General features: G+C 42.9%; 1 protein-coding gene across 3 annotated transcripts in view; it reads right to left on the bottom strand.

Annotated features, from left to right (window-relative positions):
- Nucleotides 1-19,500, bottom strand: part of CAMK1D (calcium/calmodulin dependent protein kinase ID) — a 221,957-nt gene that overhangs the window by 112,730 nt on the left and 89,727 nt on the right. For all 3 annotated transcript variants that reach the window (XM_058021911.1, XM_058021912.1, XM_058021913.1), the window contains exon 2: nt 13,991-14,122. In XM_058021911.1, coding sequence (XP_057877894.1) covers nt 13,991-14,122 — 132 coding nt within the window. The remainder of the gene's footprint in view (nt 1-13,990; nt 14,123-19,500) is intronic.

The following is a 19,500-nucleotide window of genomic DNA, read 5'->3' as shown; positions in this document are numbered from 1 at the left end:
TACAACAGTGCCAAGTGCTGATATTTATATAACTCAGTAATGGTTGTGATTTTTATTCAAAAATATTATTTCATTGTGGCTGTGTCATCACCCAACCAACCCTGATGGACACGTGGCTTCAGGAGGAGTCTTGGAGAAGAGATGGTCTTTCAGGACCTTCAAATGAAATATTTAGTCTACAATAGGCTCAGAAAAAAATATATTTCTGAGCTTCTTTCTCCACTTTGGAGAAGGGAAACCATGGCCAGGATCAAGCAGAAAACCACAGAGACCAACACTCGCAGTGGCACCAAATCCCTTAACACCATCTTCTGCTTCTTTCACATCCCTTAACACCATCTTCTCCCTTGTAGAGTGCCCCAGCACAGGAATGGGCAAGGACTGGCTGAGACTCCTGTGAGGCCAATTAAAAGTGATGTGAGTTCAAATACTTATTGGAAAAAAAAGTTAATATATAGGGATTTCCTGAAAAACCATATCAAATTCTAACTCCTCCACAATGGTATTGCCATGGAGGTGCTTTAACATGCCACAGTTAGCTCCTGCTTTCTCCTGTTATTTTATTTGGAGAGGTTTTTTTCATTCCTCCACACTTCAGCATGGTGGTTTCCACCCAGAACCTCTGGGATTCACCGGGTCTGTAAAGGATAACTAAAAAAGTAAATCCATCATTCAGGAGTTTCAGATTAAATTGCTGTGGAGGAGCTGGCTCTGCTACTGGAAAAAAATTTAAGTACCTGCCTATTCAAATGGCTGAAAACCATTATTATAAAGCCATTTCCAGAATAAGCTCTTGGGCTTTTGCTCTTTCATTTTCCTAAAAACAAGACACAAATCACCCACAGCAATCAGAGCACTGATTCCCCCACCAAAACCCCTCCTTTTGCCCCATTTCCATATATTTAATGTCCTTGGCTATGTGCCCCTGTTGTGTCTCACCCACACAACATCAATGTGCTCCTAAAATCCACCCCTCAGTTAACCAAAACTTACAAGTGGAATAAATGGATTTAAAAAATGAAGACAAAATCTGGATTATCAGCAGGAATTATTGCCAAATCAAGCCCCCTTTTTAGGATTATCCCACTCTAAAAATGCTTTTTTTTTCTCCTGCTGTGCTCCCTGTAAATCACTGCATGCCATAGGAACACTTCCACTTACAGAGGAGGCATGAGGAATGTCCAAAATATTCTCCAAGTATACAAGGGTGTCTATAAAGAAAAACCCTGCCCTCAATTCTGCATAGTAAAAACAGTTTCCACAAGATAAGGACCTATATAGGCAGAATATTAAAGAAACATTAGATATATTGATATATATATATATCAATATGTATTAATATATTTAATATATTATTGAGAAATATATTGAGAAATACATCCACAAGTAAATCGAAGTTAAACCCTGACAAGTTCCCAGGCAAATGAGAATAATAGAGTATATTTTTGAAGGAGTATATGGGATTCTTTTGCAGTTCTAGGGTGGAAGAAGGAGGCTCCCACAAAGCCTGGTTATCTTTCTAACCACGAGTCAAATCCAGTTACCAAGATCTATGTAGCATAAACAGATGAAATGAGACAGCCCACTTGCTGCAGTGGGCCAGATCAGGTGAGTGACTTTCTCCTTCCAGAATCAAACACAGTTTAAAGGTGCTGAAATGCAAAGTGCAGTTCAAAATGAGCCTGAATTTTTGGGCAGTTTGGGTACTGTTTTTTCCTTGGAAAAGGCCTGTTGCTTTATCACAAGAGATACTTAAAGAGGTTTCCAGGATGGTTCAAGGCCCAGACCAGCACTGAGCTGAGTGCTCCCTCTCAGGACTGACATTTCTTGGTTTGCTGTTCAGGACTGGGAGGACTGTGATGGATTGCCCATGACCTGAGAACAGTCATCTCCCATGTGGATGCTGCAGGCATAATAATGACACAGGAAATTATATAGCTGACTAATAAAATCCATGAGGTCTTCTAATGCCCTCTAAATAGGGGATTTCAGTGGGATCCAGATCCTTGTCCTGTGCAGATACTTTTAAAAATGCCACTCAAGTGTGCTTGAGATACAGCTGTGACAGTGTCAACTCATCTCTAAAACCTGTAAGATTTCCCTGTGTGTAAACTGATGCAAAGCACAACCCTCTACACTCTCTGGCATCCTCTTTATTTACCCCTTTTTTATTTACTGAATCCTCCCCATCCCACTGATAAGTTTACCTGTATCAGCTACTCTAGGAGTACATACAGCACTAAAATCAAACAAATCTAATTATGTTAAAATAAAATGGTGTAGGTGTTCCAGCTTGAACAGTCATTTAATGTTCAACTATGGGGAAAGAAATACAGTGAAAGACTGCCAGAAATACTGACATCAATCTTCCATTTCAAGAGCATTCAGAGTGATTCCAAATATAGTTGGTCCTATTAAGAAAACAGCTCTTGGATAAGAGTGCAAACTACGTCATCATAAGAAGGAAAATCAGAAACATATGCTTCCAATGGTAGGAGGAATTTTAAACAAAGTCAGCAATTCAGCATCCTAATAGTAAAATCAGAGAAAAGAGGGGGGAACGTCTCTATGTGCCAACCCAATCCTTTCAGGGTGAAGTCTGGTGATGAGCTCTTGTCTGGTCTTTCAGCTTCTAGAAGGAAAAACAACTTAATGACACCAGCAGGAGCAAGCCCCACTAGGTGAGACACAGACCACATTCCCCACCCTCTCACAGGAGCAACCCTTGGGATTCCCATATTCCAGCTCTGTGTCTGCATGGAGGGAGGAGAGGGGACATGGCCAGTTCCTGGCAGATGCTCTCTCTGCAGGCTGAAGCTTGGCCTCAGCCACAGCAGCTGAAATCAGCAGCACACAGAGCACCCAGTGTTCCCAGAACTAACCCAGAGATGGCACAGAGCTCTCAGGGGGAAAGGCAGGATCCTGTGTGGGAGGGCATGGAAAGGAACAGCCACCTTTGGAACAGTAAATCCCCCGTGGCTGTGCCCCTTTCCTTGGATGTGTGAATCAGGAGGCACTGAGGAAGAGGGAAGGAGGCTGTGCAGCACATCTGCTGTGTGCACAGCCCCGAGCCCACGCTGCACATCCACACAAAACAAAGCCCTGCAGTCCACATGGGTGACCTCAGCTCCAGCTTTCTTTCCCCTTTTTGCTTTGGGCCAAGATTCTCAAGGGAGCCTCGAGGAGTCATGTAACCAAGTTCAACGACTTTGAATTTTCCTATTGACCAGAATAGCATGAGATCACATTACCCATGTCTATTTGTTAATGACGAGTGCTCCTTTAGCCATGCTGCTGCTCCATGGCTGGGACTCCATAAATGTGTGTGTTGGACACCATAAATGGCAAGGATGGTTCCTTCAAGACATAAGCACTGTGGGGCACACAGGAGTTTCACTCAACAGCAGTTTTCTCAGGAACACACAAAAAACACAGAAGGAAAAGTTTCAAAGTTCATGAAAATTTTCTGCTTCCCTCCCACCAGCCCCCTTGTAGCAAATATAAATCAGCCAGAAATTACTATTGCTGTAACATAGAAAGGGAGAACTGGCATTTCTATATAAGTGCTGCATTTTTTTGGATCATCTCATATCCATATATTTGTTGTGGCTTGCATAAGAGAGCTTAAAACACTGAAAAAGTCCTTTCCTCTTTGTTTTCAGTTAGAAATCCCCCATTATCCTCTTTGGGAGCAAAGCTGTGAACAGTCGCTGTTTTCTCTTCTAATTATTGATTTTACAGCAGACACAGGAGTGACCAGATTGCTCTGGTCTGGAGAGAGGCTTCTTGACAAAACATATTACGCCAAATGCTGCTGCTGCATGGGAATTCCTCTGCTTTTGGTGGAGGGGAAAAAAAATTAAACAGCTGAGAAACAACCCCATGCCAATGTGGACTTTTCAAACGAGTATTTCAGCCTGAGAACTTTTCAAATGAGTATTTCAGCACAAGGACTTTTCAAACCAGTATTTCAGCACAAATTAACTATTGCATTCAGAGCCCAGTCCACCACTGAACACATTCCAGGGACCTGCAGGGAATGGCTGCTTAGCTGTAAAAATATGCACGTGTGAGTCCAAAAAGGTCGCAGTTTAATCCCTGGTGCATCAGCCAAGACAGGAGATATCACAAAGGTATGAAGATATTTGAAGCAGGTTGTTATTTTATTTGGTGGGAACCAAACAGATTATATATAGAAATTTATATATAATCTCAGAAGGTGACACTGGTGGTGTACAGAAATATCTGGTGCAGTTCACTGCTACTTATTTGTCAGTTGGTTGTTTTGGTACCATATAGACCTGTGATATAGTTTAGATTATTTGCAAAAGCTTCCTACCAATATCCCTTCTCAACTTTCCAAAAAGAAATAAATTCTGCTATTTATATGTTTCAGTGATTGCAAATAGGAACCTATTAAACCAAAGTAGGCTTGAATTCAGCTATGTCTACTTTCCTGGACAAAAAAAAAAAAAAAAAAAAAAAAAAAAGTCAAGGAGGCAAAAGCATTCCTGTTTAATGTAATGCTCCATAATTTTCATTTGATGAAATAGCTGGCAGAGTAAAAGCTGGCTGTCACCTATCCTTAGGGAAATGATTTTATAGTCCACTTACTGATACAGATTGTCAGCATTAAAAAAAATCCAAAGGTTTCTGCACTTAGAGAGATTTAAGACCAGGGCAGTATAGCCAGGTGCCTCAGATAGCCAGAGATGTAGAAACATGGATGCAAGCAAGGAAAATGTCAGGCTTTATTTTGAAAACTGATTGGACTAAAAGGCTTAAAGTCCTCTAGTTGCAGAAGCACAGCCCTTACTAGGGAAAATCTAATTCAGGATAAAAAACATGTATTCTGATTAAGCCAATCCCTTATGAATGCAAGATACAGTTAAAAAAATTATAATTTCTGATTTTAAAAAATATAATCAATGTTTAATATAGAATAAAATTATCATCAGCATTTCCTTGGTCAAACTGACCACCAGGGCAGCCCCTAGACTAAATTAGTGTTTTGTATTTCTGCCTTTGTTAAAAGATAAATTCTGTACATACAGATTTTTTTTTTTACTTTTTTTTTTCCTTTAAAAACTCTTACTGAACACAAACAAGGTGTTGTATGAGTAAGCATTGCAAGAAAAAAAATCAATGTGTATCACAGTTGACAGTTGCAGGCTTAGTTGGTCAAACAGCAATTAATTTATGCAGCTGTCAGATCAGGATATTTTGGATATATTCCAAACACAGAGGTTGCTGTCAGTTTTAACCTGATGCAGCAGAATGTGGGACAGATTACAAATATTTCCCCATTTTATTATAGTGAGAACCAGCCCCTTCTGCCAAACTCTGCTTTAAGACACCTAGAACTGTTAACTTAATGAGACACAAAATTTAATCGTGATTCATCTTCAATAAATGAAAACAGGAGGTGTAAGTTGCCAAGAAAGTTGTTTTAAATTCACACTGGAGTCTCAGAAAAACCTGCCCACTGATAACATTGCTGTCTAATTTCATATGATGAAGGCCAAAAATACAGCAATTTGTGTTCAAAAAGCATTTTAATATGCAACCAAGAGCAAAAAACTGCTTTGGACAAGGAGTACCACAGAAAACTGTCATTTCTGATAAGATTTCTGTTTCTACCTTCTTGAACTGACACTTTTGGAATACTTGTTTATCCTCCCTGTACATTGTGATCCACTTAGAAATGCATATTTGAAGATTTCCATAGCAAGTGAGGTTTGAGCTCAGATGCAGCTGTGCACCTGGAGGATGCTTCCAGCTGCCCAGATGATTCTCACCTTGCATCTACTTGTTCTCTTTATGCAGTGCTTCACAAATTAGGACTCTGCTTCACCTCTCCAATAGTCCAGTGTTTAATGAGTTACTGATGTGGATTTTAATAGCATGAAAGTGAAATAAAGGATTATCCAGGGAGTTGCTTGGACTATGCATGTAAAAACTTAGCCATCACCAAAATATGGTCATCCTGAGGTAAGAAACTAACGGTTCCCAGCAGCACCTCACAACAGCTTATTACAAAACACTGAATTCTTCCAGTTCATGTTTCAAGAAAGACATAGAGAATAGAGGCAAAATGCAATAGGTTGATAATATTCAAACAATCTTGACTTCCCTAATGTCATGAGACAGTTAAACAGCTTTTGTACTTCTTCCAGATGAAGAAATTACTTCTATGGAAAAGAAACCAAAACCCTTATTTTTGGACAAAACATTCCAGAATACCTATAAAGAACCTTGGGAGAAAAAACAGAAGAGGAAGTACTTTGCCTAATGAAGCCACCTAGGAGTACACTGAGTACATCCTCAGCTGCTTTTATGCACCAGGACATCCTTGAAGTTTTGAGCTGCAAGCACTGGAGAAAATGCTGTCCCTACTATCAACACCACGTGCTTGCAAATGAGGTAGCTCTTGGGTTTAAATATGTGGGTGAACAGACCTTATGAATCCAGGTTTAGAGCTGAGTCATTTATCAAACTTATTGATCTTGTTGAAAAGGCTTTATGCATCTTAACAAATCTTTCCTTTTAGGTAACAGACAAGGCAATATAATCAGGCACTTGTACCACTGAAACACAATCATGACCATCTTCCTGAGAATTAGATACTGGAAAATAGGTCGCAGATGCTCCTTCTTCAGCTAGGGGCTCTGAGAAGACCCTGGCTTTGTTATTCCCCCTATGCAAGGGAAGTGATCACAGCACCAATCCTGCCCAAGCTCAGGAAGCATTTAGGCAATGCTCTCAAGCACCTGCTGTGACTCTTGGGGTGTCCTGCACAGAGCCAGGAGCTGGACTCAATGATTCCCTGTGGGTTCCCTTCCCAGTCAGCATATTCTGTGATTCTGTGTGGCACTGACACCACCTAAGGCTGACATTCTAAAGTAACACTCATTCTGCTAATTTGGACCCTTCCTAGAACTCTTTCAGAAATCAGCTGTTACTTCCTTGAATTATTCTAAAAATTGGAGCACTGAGTGACAATGTGTTTCCATGTCCTCCTTCTAACATGGATATGCCATTTTTTGAGATGAGTCAAGGTATGGGGTGACCTTGGATGACAATAGTTATGCCAAGGAGCTCTGGTAAGCCACCCCCACCACCCAGGAGAGAGGACAGCTGTGTCACCATCCAGCACTTAGAGTGAAAGGACTGATCACTCTGTAACCTCCTTGGAGGAGCTGTCTGGGTGTGCAGGTGTGAGGTCAGGCTGAGACACAGAAATGCCACACACCACCCCTGAAGCCTGACCCCGCACCCTGCACCTGCATGGAACGGGGCAAGACCAGAGAAGACACAAAGGATTTTGTGGTTACCACTTCAGAGGGGATTTTTCTCTTCCACTTCATGTATTTTAAGGATTTTTTAAGATGCCTTGATCTGTTTTTCATTATCTGCTCACATCTAATCTAGCATGAAATGCAATCCAGGCAGCCCTGGCTGCAAGTCTTCCCCTGCAAAGTTTCCAGCACCTTAGTGATGAAGAATGGTGTCAGCTTTGTTTCAGGTTTCACATTTTTATTCACTGGGATGAATTCTTTGCAGCAAAACTATTTGCCTAACACAGAGCCAAGTGTGAGTGCCAAGGCAGAGCTGCCCTGTGCCATACCCACATTTAGAGGGTCAGATTCCCCTTTGCCTGAAACCAGAGAAGGGCAATTCATCCAGTGTGCATCTCCTTGATCCAGGAGATGATCTCATGGCTTAGGCTGATGTCAGCCTCCAGGCATGCCCAACTGTGCCCCTACCCTGAGTTTTGTGTATCCTGGCTCCTTTCCAGCCTCCCTAGCAGGGATTTCTGCAGGAGTGCACAGCTGGAAGGGAGGCTCCACAGACAGGCAGGCAGACCCAGATCAGCCCAAAAGATCTGTGGGGGCAATGGTGAAGCAAATCCACACATGATGCCAACAAATGTATTCTTGGAAGGGCCCTACCCTGCCACCCCTGACATCAACATCATGAATGGCACCACAGGGTATCTATCCCACCCCATGGTATGTCTGAGCACCCTGAGCCATCCCTGGGGATGCAGGGCCCCACTGAGGAGCAGCTTTTTGGGATGCCCTGCATTTGCAGTTGGCAGGGCTTGGAGCATGACAGCACAGGAGAGCAGAGTCAGCCTTCTGTCACCCCAGAGCAACTGCAGTGGCATGAGCAAGCCAGGTTTTAACAAGTAAATCTACATAAAAGCTTTCTCAGAGAGCGATTACTTAATATAACAGCCAGCTGTCTCTTCAATTCTTGCTGAGGCAGCTGATCTTCTCACCATTATTCACAGAGGAGAAAAAACAGGGGGGAAAACACCAAAAAAAAGCAGCAAGGCTGTTTAGTCTATAGAATAAGCAAAGCACCAGAGAAATTATTATACCTGACAGACAGAGATGTCAAGTGTTTTTTTTTTTTTTTGTTTGTTTCTCATTTCTTAACCACCTATCCATTTCTTGACAGGAAAAAAGAGCTCTTACTGCTGGGGTGCAAAGAGGTAATTAGTCATTAACCCCTTAAGGGTCAATCCCACAGCTTTTTGTAGCTGAGCTACACAATCTAATTACCATCACTTTTATGTTAACACTTATCCACACAGGATCTGAATGTCTCCTGTTTAATTCAGCTGGCCCTGCACTGTGCTGTGCAGCCTTGGACAGAAAAACAATTACCACAGGAAAACCTCAGTGGGCACCAGGAGAGCCTCCAGGCTGGGAAAGTGCAGTATGAGACCACCCAGGCCTGCAAGGGCTGTACTTTTTGACCTGAACACAATTGTGGCTTGAATAGATGGGTTTGTCCCCCAAAGTCAATCAGGAACATTCATCTGAATTAATTAAATGCCTGAATTTATGTTAGGGCACATTAAACTTCTGCATGGCCAATTTTATTCAGAATTAATGTAGCCTTTGATTCTGAGTTAAATTGCACAGAAGAGTTTAATAAGAGGTAACTAATGGGTTTCAAAACTAAATTTGGATTCCTCTTCCTGGAGGCCATGGAGTCAGCTCTGGAGGGCTGGGGCAGAACAGAGATAAGAATCTGGGACAGAGAGGTTTTACAAGAAGTTTGTCCATGGACTGCTGAAAAGGAGCAAAGAGGTACAATTTTTTAATTACCCCTGCAGCCTTCCTGTAAATCTTGAGAAAAGGTGATTTTTCCACATTTGTTATCTTTAACACGAGGAGCAGCACTGCCTCCTGGCATGGAGCAAGGGGCTCCTTTGACCATCACCTGACTTATGGGAGAGCAGGAGCTCCCACAATTCCACTCCACCCACATTAGGAAAACTTTTCATTGCTGTTTTTAGTTTAGTTTTACTTTGGGTACAGCCCTGACCTCCCAGGCTTTGCAGGAGGACACGTCCCCTCCTCTCTCCCTGCTCTTTATCCCAGCAGCAGCTCCTGGTTCTGGTGCAGGCATACAAGGAGTGAGGCAGTGAACCAGTGCCTGAACATCCTGTCTCCTGAGGAAAAGGGGATGGAAAGCACTGGCACAAGTTTAGCTGACCTGCTGGGAACAGTTCACTTTTTTTAACAGGAAAAAAAGCCTCAGACCTCAGTAAGGCATGGATTTGATTTGTAATAAGGAATTTAATGATGCCTCTTCCACAGGATCTAGGATAGTAAAGAGGTGGGAGAGAAGGTAGAGCTACCCAAGTAGCTTAGAAATTATTTTTTAAATCCCTGTTCAGCAGAAACTAGCTAAACCAGAGCATGATTTGCTATCTAGACAGTATTGCTTAACAAGACACATGTGCACATTACTGCCATTAAGCAATCAATAAACCTGGGTGCAGGGCTACACACAATTTATTGTTCCTCCTCTTGCTTTGCTCTGACTCAGCACTGAGTCTGTACAATTGGGCAGGTATCACCCAGGCAGCAGAGAACTTCTTGTGATAAACAGTGGTGTAGCCAAAGAGAAAAAAGAAAACAAAACCAGCCTTAGAAGCAAATCAGGAATGTTTTTATCTATTTGGCCTATAAACTTTTTTTTTCCCTCTCTTTAACTAGAACCTCAGACTGCTGCTTCTCTGCAGCCCCACTCTTTGCACTCTGCACTGCCTTCAGGAACCCGTCCAGCAGAGGATTCCTCTTGCAGCATGTTCACACCTGCACAATTACCATAAGTGGAAGAAATTTCCTCTATTCCACAGCAAACAATGGAAAGGATTGCATTTCTCTTTCTGCTCCAAACCAGAGCACAGCTGCTTTCAGGGCGGGTTATGAAACTCCCCACATGTCAGTTCAGGAAAAGGCTGTGTCACACAGAGGTGGCTGTGTGCTGCTGTCCCCACAGCCAGTTAATGCAGCTGTGACAGTCCCGTTCTAGAAATCCCATTTTCTTCCTCAAACACATTCTAAGCATGTTTTCCACATGTCCTAATGTCTTAATTGAAGATAAAAAGAAAACTCTCCTCTTGATGAGGTATCAAACACGGTGGGACTCACACCCTTCTCTGAACCATCCAAGCAAGGGGAGCTCAGCCTCCTCACCAATTTCACTGAACTAATTACTGCCTGAAATTAGGCACGTGCTTAAATGCTTTGTCAGGCTCCTGGATTAACTGCAGACTCAGTCTCTCCCAGCAAGCTCCTTCCCACTCTGTCCCCACCCATCCTTGTCTTCAGGGAATGTTGCCATGGATTTCCACGGGACACAAGAGTCCATATTGGAAGAGCCCCGTTAAGGTTGCTAGGCATAAATATTGACTTAACGGCTCTTCCGCCTTTTTTCTTTTTTAAGAACAGATTTGTTGGCCATGGCTGGAAAAATAGAATGATGGAGTATGCATGATTCACTCTGGCACTCACACAAACATGCAGATCAGTTGGCTGGCAGCTCCTCTGTTCGCAGAGCATCGCTCCTGAAATGCGTCATTTTGTTTTGGCAGCCCGAGTGTCCAGGCCCACAGACAGAGAGATAAAATCTCCTACCTTCCAAGTACCTCACAGGGGAGTCACTGACCTTATGCTGCACTGAATATTGGATTAATGCTCCCAACAGCTTTTCAGTCCAGACACACAGAAGGACTGACAGAAGTTTTGGTTTCACACCAAGAGCCCGGCCCAGAAAGCTCCCCTCTCACATCCACTCTGCCAACACAAGAGAGGACAGGAAAGCAACTGCAGGTAAAACTATTTGTTCAAAAGTCTCTTCAATTAGAGCTGTTTCACAGCCAAGAAATATTGATACAGACAATAATTCTTGTGACAGAAGGAAAGTAGCAGAGGTGAGAGGGGACCCTAAGCTTTTGGTCACTGGATTCATGTTTTCATCACTGGTATTCCATGCTCAGACTTTTAATCCTGACTGCAAAAAATGTTTCTCTAAACATTACTTCAACACACAGCATCATCCAAACTCTCTCCCATATTGATTCTGTCAGATCTGAATGATTTGGCAGGACTGGCAGGGGAATGAGCCTTCACCAGGGATGCCTGAGGGTACAAAGTATGTGGGACACTGTGGGCATTGATCCTGGACATGCCAGCACAATCTCTGGCTATTCCTAAACTCCTGCTCACCACATACAGGAGCATGAGCAGCTCACCTGAGAGCAGCCAGACACTGTGGGAAGCACATTCAGGATTTCCTACCAGACCTCAATTTGATACACAACTGGGGGAAATCAAGAAGAGATCAAGAAGAATCTTGCATTTCACAACACTTGGCAGAGGTCTGCCAGAAAGTACAGAGCTTGCCAGGAGGAAAACAAAATTATAATGATTGAAGATAAGAGGAGAAAGTCCAGTATAAGGCAAGAGACCCTTCTCTGAAGGATCTCAAGGAGTTTGTCTGCAATTTAGCCAGGCAGGATGTCTTTGGGACTTTTATCCCATCAGAGTTTAAGCACCCTGAAAAGACACAATACAAAACCAGACAGGGAGACTGGGATCAACACCTGGGCATATTTCTATTTGCTTTGCATCCACATGTGCATATTTCTGTTTGCTTTGCATCCATCCTCTGTGTCTCTGCACCTTTCCCTCGGGGAGCAGGGACCAGCTGGTGCTGCCAGGCATCCTCTGTGCACATCCTCCGGATGAGGTGGTTCAGTGCATGGTACATTTAAGGCTGTGGCTCCTCACAGCTCTGCAGGGAAGCCCAGGGCTCTGGGGTCCCACCCATTCATTAGACAACACAAGAAATAGCCATTCCTACTCAGTGTTAAGCTACAAGAAACAAAAGCAAGGGCACTTAGATGGAGCTTAGCAACAGCTGCTCAGGATCCATTCAACCACTCTGAATCTATTTTTACTGACAGCTTTTGAAGCAGAGAATTCATTAAACAGAGGAACAGGTTGATATCCGTTCTCCTCAGCTGTAGGCAGAATTTAGTTTGTTATTTTCTAATTGTTTCCTTGGTGGCACATACAAATTCAATACTGCATCTGCAAGCAAGGATGTCTATTTTCAGAATAAAGACAATGACAGGCAAAGTTTGTATTAGCAACAGCTGAGTAGAAGACACCAGGAGATAAAAAAGGGACATTCTCTTTTAAGGTCCTAACATGCACAGGACAAGAGATTGAATAGATCTAATTGCATGAAATTAAGGCATTTTCTGCCCACTCACTCTCCTGCCCTTGCAGCTGGAACAGCACAGCCTGGGTGCTGCCTCCTGGTTTCTCAGGAATGTGTTTGCATGGAACAGAAACGTTTCACAGTGCAGAAGCAAGAAATAACCTGAATGATTGCTCTGCTCTGCCAGCTCAGGATCAAGGCTGATGCAAGTCAGTTCTTACTGCACGTGGATATTGCTCCCCTTGCACCCCACAAGAGAACCAGGGGACAAACCCATCAACACAGAGACTTTCAAGCTGTGGTTATTGGCCATTATTGCCTGGTTACAGATATGGCAATGGTTGAGTTTTATGACAGGCTCTCAAAAACACCACACAGCAAGACAACATGCTGCTTTTCTCACTGGGTTCACCTTGTACTGACCCAAGGTGGGCTCAGCAATAGGAAGGCACTGCTACAAATAGTCGTAGCTGTTTGGAGCCCCATTTATGTCTCCCCACCAAAAAGGATCCCCTCTGCCTGCTGAGATGTCTGAATTTGCCCTTGAGCCAGCTCCTCTGACTTAGGCTGGCTGAGCTCTTCATCCAGTCAGTTTTTAGGATCTGTTTTGTCATGTGGTGTCCAGATGATCAGTCTTCAGCTCTGACATCACCAAGCACTGGGGCAAGAAGTCCCACCTGGGACAGAAGTGCAGCAGGAATAAGATTGTCCCAGCCCAGTGCAGAGCAGTTCTGTGTAACTGTGCTACCTTTAACTCAATGAGAAGGCACTTTTAGAAGTTTAAAACATACTACAGGAACCAATCCTAAAGTAACAAATCTCCTTCTATTCCCCAGAATGAAAGTCAAGGGTGGTAAGTGCAGATCCAAATGTCTCAAGTCAGGTGAGATGAATCCCACCTTCAGGGCATAAGATGAGGAAGAGGTAAGGATCAAGCCTCTAATAACTACAAAGAATTCACAGAAATTGTGAAATTCCTTTTTCTTACCCATGTATTCCAGCCAAAGTAAGGGAAACAACCCACATTTCCCTTCAAGAAGTACAGAGTACCACTCATCTTTATGGCACAGGTTAACACCATCTCCTATGACAATCCATGGCATGTCATCATTTTAGAGCAATTAAACAGACTGTTTTAAGCATTTAAAAATTATCACCCTGCTCCTGCTCTCCTCAAACCCTGTGACACAACTGCTGGCATTCTTAATGGATAAAGTCTCTTTATGGCATCATAGACTTACTCTAGCTACACTCCTTTCCCATTTTGCAGTTATGTGGCTGCATTAATCTGAAAGAAGAGCATTTCTCAAAACATTTTCAGCACCATTTAAATTTGCACGATCTTCTCTGCCTGTGATGGGCTGAACAACTTGTCAGTCACATTTGTCAATCACTGTTCCTCAAATGCAGGAGTCTAGCTGAAGCAAAGGGGCAGAAATGAAGGTCTGGTACTCACTTTCTCAGCACTGCAATTTCATTCTCTATGCTGCTTTCCTTTCCCTTCAGGGCCTTCTTGGGAATGCATTTGACTGCAAAGAGTTTCCCACTCGCTCTCTCTTCAGCCAGAACAACTTCAGAGAATGCACCCCTGAAAGAAGAGAAAAAAAAGCCTGGTTTAAAGTGATGTTTTTTCTTTGAAGCCTGTTAACTGAAACACAACCATTGAACATGGTTCTTCTGGTGTCATTTGGAAGCTGCTCTTGTTAAACACAGAAATGACATTAGAAACATCTTTCTTTGCTTTGACACACATATGGAGACATTCACACTCATGCAGTGCACTAAAGTCTTACAGACACAACCATTTTAATAAAGAACCATCATCCAGCAGAGATATGAGCAAAGCTTGAAAATGAGTGTAGGAGCATCAGGGGGTGGGACGGTTGGGACAGACAGAGAGATCTCTGATCCAGGTTGTGGAACTTGGGGTTTATTGCACAGGGCCTGGGTGCAGGGCCCTGCTGGGATTTGGGGTTTATTGCCAAGGGCCTGGGTGCAGGGCCCTGCTGGGATTTGGGGTTTATTGCACAGGGCCTGGGTGCAGGGCTCTGCTGGGATTTGGGGTTTATTGCAAAGGGCCTGGGTGCAGGGCCCTGCTGGGATTTGGGGTTTATTGCAGAGGGCCTGGGTGCAGGGCCCTGCTGGGAGCTGCCAAACACAGCTGGAGCAGGCCCGAGAGAAGAGAGGGGTAAAAGCATAAGAGAGTAAAAGGGGTAAGAGAGTAAATGGGGTAAGAGCTAAGAGAGCGAAGTTCTTGTTACAATACAATAAACCATCTTCTGTATTGAATATTCTGATTCTCACTAACCAGTCTAGTACAATATACAAATCCTATAGCATCTACATACAGCTTATAAGGATCACTAAATTACTAGACTGTGTTACATTTTAAACCCTACAAACTCCTCTTTGGGCCTGTTCTGCCAAGCTGGCAGGGTCTGCTCAGACTCTTAGACTTGCTTACAAGCAGAGAGTCTTGTTTCATCAAAAGGGGATTACTTTCAGCCAGCCACACCGTTGTTTTCCCGTTGTTCAGTAACTAAAAGATCCCAAAGCTTGCTTTCATTTCAATCTCACTTATAGTTTCTATATTCTCAAAATCTTTTGCCAAGCAATCATATTTATAAGGCTTTCCTGTTTCATCTTCCCCAACAAAGAGAAAGTACCATTTCTGTACACAGGGGCATGGATCATAGCCTGGCTGCTGACTTGGTGGATGAGGTACTTTTCCCCTTTCTGAGATTTTTGGAGGTGTAAATCACAAAGTAGCCCAATGTCCCCAGGACTAAGTGACACAACAGTGTCAGGAGTGCTCCTGGTTCCTCAGTCACCACAAGAGGTCAGGGCCCCCACTCTGCTCCTGCCTGGGCTTCTCCTCACCACTGGATCAACCCTGACTCAGACTGCATCACAAGTTATTCCACAGCACAAACTGATGTGTGTAACCACTGAAGCCAAAGAATCGGATTAAATCACAAGTCTAAACAGTGGCCTTAGTAGCAGCCTCCCTATGGTTACCCCAAGAGGGTTACACAAATAAAGAAACATCAGCACAGCAGCCAATTGCCAAGAATGGGCAGTGCCTCTCCTTCTTTGGGTTATTTCATAACAGAGTATTATTTCTTGCACTATCAGTGCTTCCTCCCAAGCTTCTGGACCTAACCAAGAAGAGGCCAGGAAAACATCACAGTCAGTGCTCTACACTCATTTTTTTTGGTTCCCAGATTTTTTGAGCATTTGAGCATCATTCAGACTCTGCTACTCTGGACAGATTTGCAGTGGTACATTAGAAGCATCCTTGTATTCTGGAACTTGGTACTGGTTTAGCAGCAGGGCCAGAGGGAGCATTGACCTGATGAGGAACAGCAAATAATTTTCCCTATTCACCAAAACCTCCTCCTGAAGCACCCACTTTGTCCAAGAGAGATCAGATCCAGGGGCTTTTCTAACCCAATGACAGCTGAAGGATCAGGGTGAGCAATCTGGTCTAATAGGAGTTTGGAACTATATGATCCTTACAGGTCCTGCCAACCCAAACCATTCCTTGATTTTATGATTCTATGAAGATTTATGTTTTATTTATAAGAAATAAAAACAGTCTTTCCTTTATTATTCCTCCTGATTAGCAGATTATTCTGCTGTCCTACACAGCTCACTCTGATCAATGCTCGGGAGGGTGCTGAGCAAACCCAACCATGCTCCAGCCTGCTCTTCAAAGGCTAATGTTTGGACACAGACTCATCTGGCCACCACCAACTTTCTCTGGCTTTCATTCCTGACAACTGCTGCTTATTGAGATGTTTTGTGGATAAACAAAAGAATTTCCTTTCCTGGACAGGCTCCTCCTTTTTAAGTCATGCACTTGATGACACAAGCAGGCTGCTGTGACCTCACCAGCAGCTCCTGAGTTCCACAACAGCCTCATGAATCATGAGTGGATAAGCAAAAGGAAGAGGCTGCTGCTCTGGAAACAAAGTACCTGTTCACCCAGAAATGCTTTTGTAGCCCCCAGATAGGGAAACAGTGATAGTGAAATTGAGGAAAAAAGACTTTTGCATGCTGTTATACAGCACATGTTTGACAGCTTGTCCACATGGGGCAGTGATCCTCTGAACCAAGAAATGTTTTGCCTCATTTTTACTAAAAAGGACAGACTATGGCTCCATTTATGCCACTTGGAGCAGCAGAATGATTTCCTCCTTTCTGCTTTGTGTATAATCCCCCACAGCATGTCAGAGCATCACAGGCTCCAATTTAGGGTCCTCACAGCTGATCCAAGTGGTTTGCACAATTAAGCCACCCAGAGTGTTTTTAATTGTGTTATTTCCTTTCCTGTTATTGACAGCCCAAGCCATTCAATTCACCAAATAAGGTTTTCATCCTGACCCTCATGCTTGGGACAGCCAGACCAGAACTGCAATAAAACCCTTTTGCTGGAAAGCCCTGAGACCTCAGGGTGCTTACCAGCTTTGGTTGCAGACCTGAGCACTCAGAAACTCCCAGCTGTGTTTCATGAACCCCTCAAATTCCATCTGCTTTCAGCACAGCACTTCACCCCAGCTGTGTCTGGAACAGGCTCCTTGCCCTCAGTTAAATGGTGTTGGAAGCTGCAATATTCCCACCAGGAATATTATTTACTGATCACACAGCTCTCCCAGTGTTTATGGTATTATAAAAATATAGGGAGCTCCTTTCCCAATCTGCATTTCATTGCTGATCTCAGACAACAAAATAGAGGAAATCCCTTTATATCCCCTCTACACAGTATGGTTAACTTTGTGAAGCACCTCTTTTTCAGCTGGCTCCCTCATTTAGCTGGATTCCTTCCTCCACTTATCAGGACAGACATGGTTTCCTTGCTTGGAAAGAGCCCCTATGAATTTAAATGAAATTTTTTTGTAGAGCTCTGCAATACTCATGAAACCCAATTCCCTATCTCCTTAACAGCCTTTCTCATTACAGCATGAAATAACCTGAAGCTCAGCTGAAGTGTTTGGTCCCATGTCAACCCTGGGCACGGACAGGGTGCTTTTTTACATTGATTTTTATATGAGGCCATGGCATGAAATTGCTAATGCTGGGAAGAGCTGGGATGGATCTGCTGGGAAGGCAGGAGGGAGATGTGAGGAGGCAGGAGGGAGGCTGTCTGCACTATTCTGTGCACTTCACACACCCCTGTGCTCACAGAGCAAGGGAGGGACAAAGCAATGAGTCAGTGCACAAAAGAAAGAGAAGTGCTGGAAGGAAGGAGAAGGAAGGGAGCAGATGCAGAGAGGGATCAGAGTGTTAAACAGAGACTCAGCAATATTGGGCAAGAAGAAAGAAAGGGTGGGAGGGAGCACCAGCAAGGGAGAGGCAGCAAAGATCCTCCTGGAGTCAGGGAAGAGTCAAAATACTGAATAGATGGGCAAGCAATTATCTCATCGCTTCAGACATGCAGCTGAATTCATCCACCCCTAATGACACAGTCCAGCCTCCACTAAACGCCTCTTGACTCAGGCACGAGTAGGTAAATATCAGAGAGAAAGGCACCAAGACAAGGCTGCTCATTTTCCTGCTAACAGCAATATATCCTACAGCAAATCCCCAACTTCTGAAAACAGTTCCACAGAACCACCAGCTCAGCAGGCTTGCTAAAGATTTTTTTCTCCCTAAAAGGAATTAATACTGCCTTTAAAATAATCATATGAATGAAAAAAGCAATTCATTTTAAGAATTAATTACAATTCTTTATTGAGATTTAAAATGCAATTGTGTGCAAAGTTTTAGAAAGAAGTTTGGCATAGGAAAATATTGCATTTTACACCATCAACATGACAGGACTTTTATGAAAAGGCCATGGTTTCCATTAAATATCACCAAGCAGTGCTGTATGATAAAAATGAAAAAACCAAATATCACACTGTGATATAGATTTTTAAACTGGAAAAGAGGTTAACTAGCTAAAAATTATGATTGTAAATTGTCTGCAGTGGTTGAGATGCACCATTCCCTTCAGCTGGGAAGGAGTAAATGCAACCTTTCCAACACGCCCAGGGACAAAATCTTCACCTCTCCAAAGAAAAGTTTCCAAATTCCTCAAGAATTTTCCCTGTCCTGCCGGCAGATGATAGCAAACAAGCAAAAAAAGTATCATGGCTTTGAGGAAGTAGGACAGTGGTGGAAATGGGTAAGCAAGAAACTTCTGCAAAATAAAACCACTTTTAGCTGCCAAAATCCGTGCGTGGCAACAACCCATTTTTGAAAGTTTTGACCATATTATCATTTACCCTGGAGGAGCTGCTCTTTTCAAACTTCTAATTAAGGCATGGAATAATTTCATTATTTAGATCACTTCCATGTGAATTAGGAACAATGTAAGGGGAAAAAAATGTTAAAGGACTTGATGAGTGACATCGAGATAATTGCAAATTCTAGAGGGTGCTTGAGATGTTTTGACTCCTCACCCCTTTGCAAACACCTGGACTGTGCAGTATCCTATGAGATGCCAATTTTTTTGAAGTTTTGATTCATTTAAATTATTTCTCATGCATTATTTATCTTTTACATAGATTTAAAGATTATAATTTAAAGATTAACATTGAAATATGAACATTATTCACACCCAGACTGGATTTTCTATGAGAAAGTGGCTGCAAGGCTAGGCTATCCTGCAGATCAAAGCAAAATAAAGAACAAGTAAGTTTTTTCCTTCTGGTGGAACTATAACTTATTATGAACATTTAATTTCTGAAATACAATGAACAGCATAAACTGAGACAGCAAATCTGTTCTCATTCAACAAAAAAATTTGCTGTGACAAACACCCTGACAAAATGAAGACAAAGCTGATGGAGGGATAGAACTTCACTTTTTCCATTCAGCCTCAATGTTGAGCAGTTTTCCACTGCATTAGCAGGTGCTCTGCCACACTAAGTCAACAGACACAGCCAGGAAGCAGATTTCACATCTTCAGGCTGCATACAG

The sequence above is a fragment of the Melospiza georgiana genome, chromosome 4 (genome assembly GCF_028018845.1).
Source record: "Melospiza georgiana isolate bMelGeo1 chromosome 4, bMelGeo1.pri, whole genome shotgun sequence".
NCBI classification, from domain to species: domain Eukaryota; kingdom Metazoa; phylum Chordata; class Aves; order Passeriformes; family Passerellidae; genus Melospiza; species Melospiza georgiana.
This window is presented reverse-complemented; position numbering and strand designations above follow the sequence as displayed.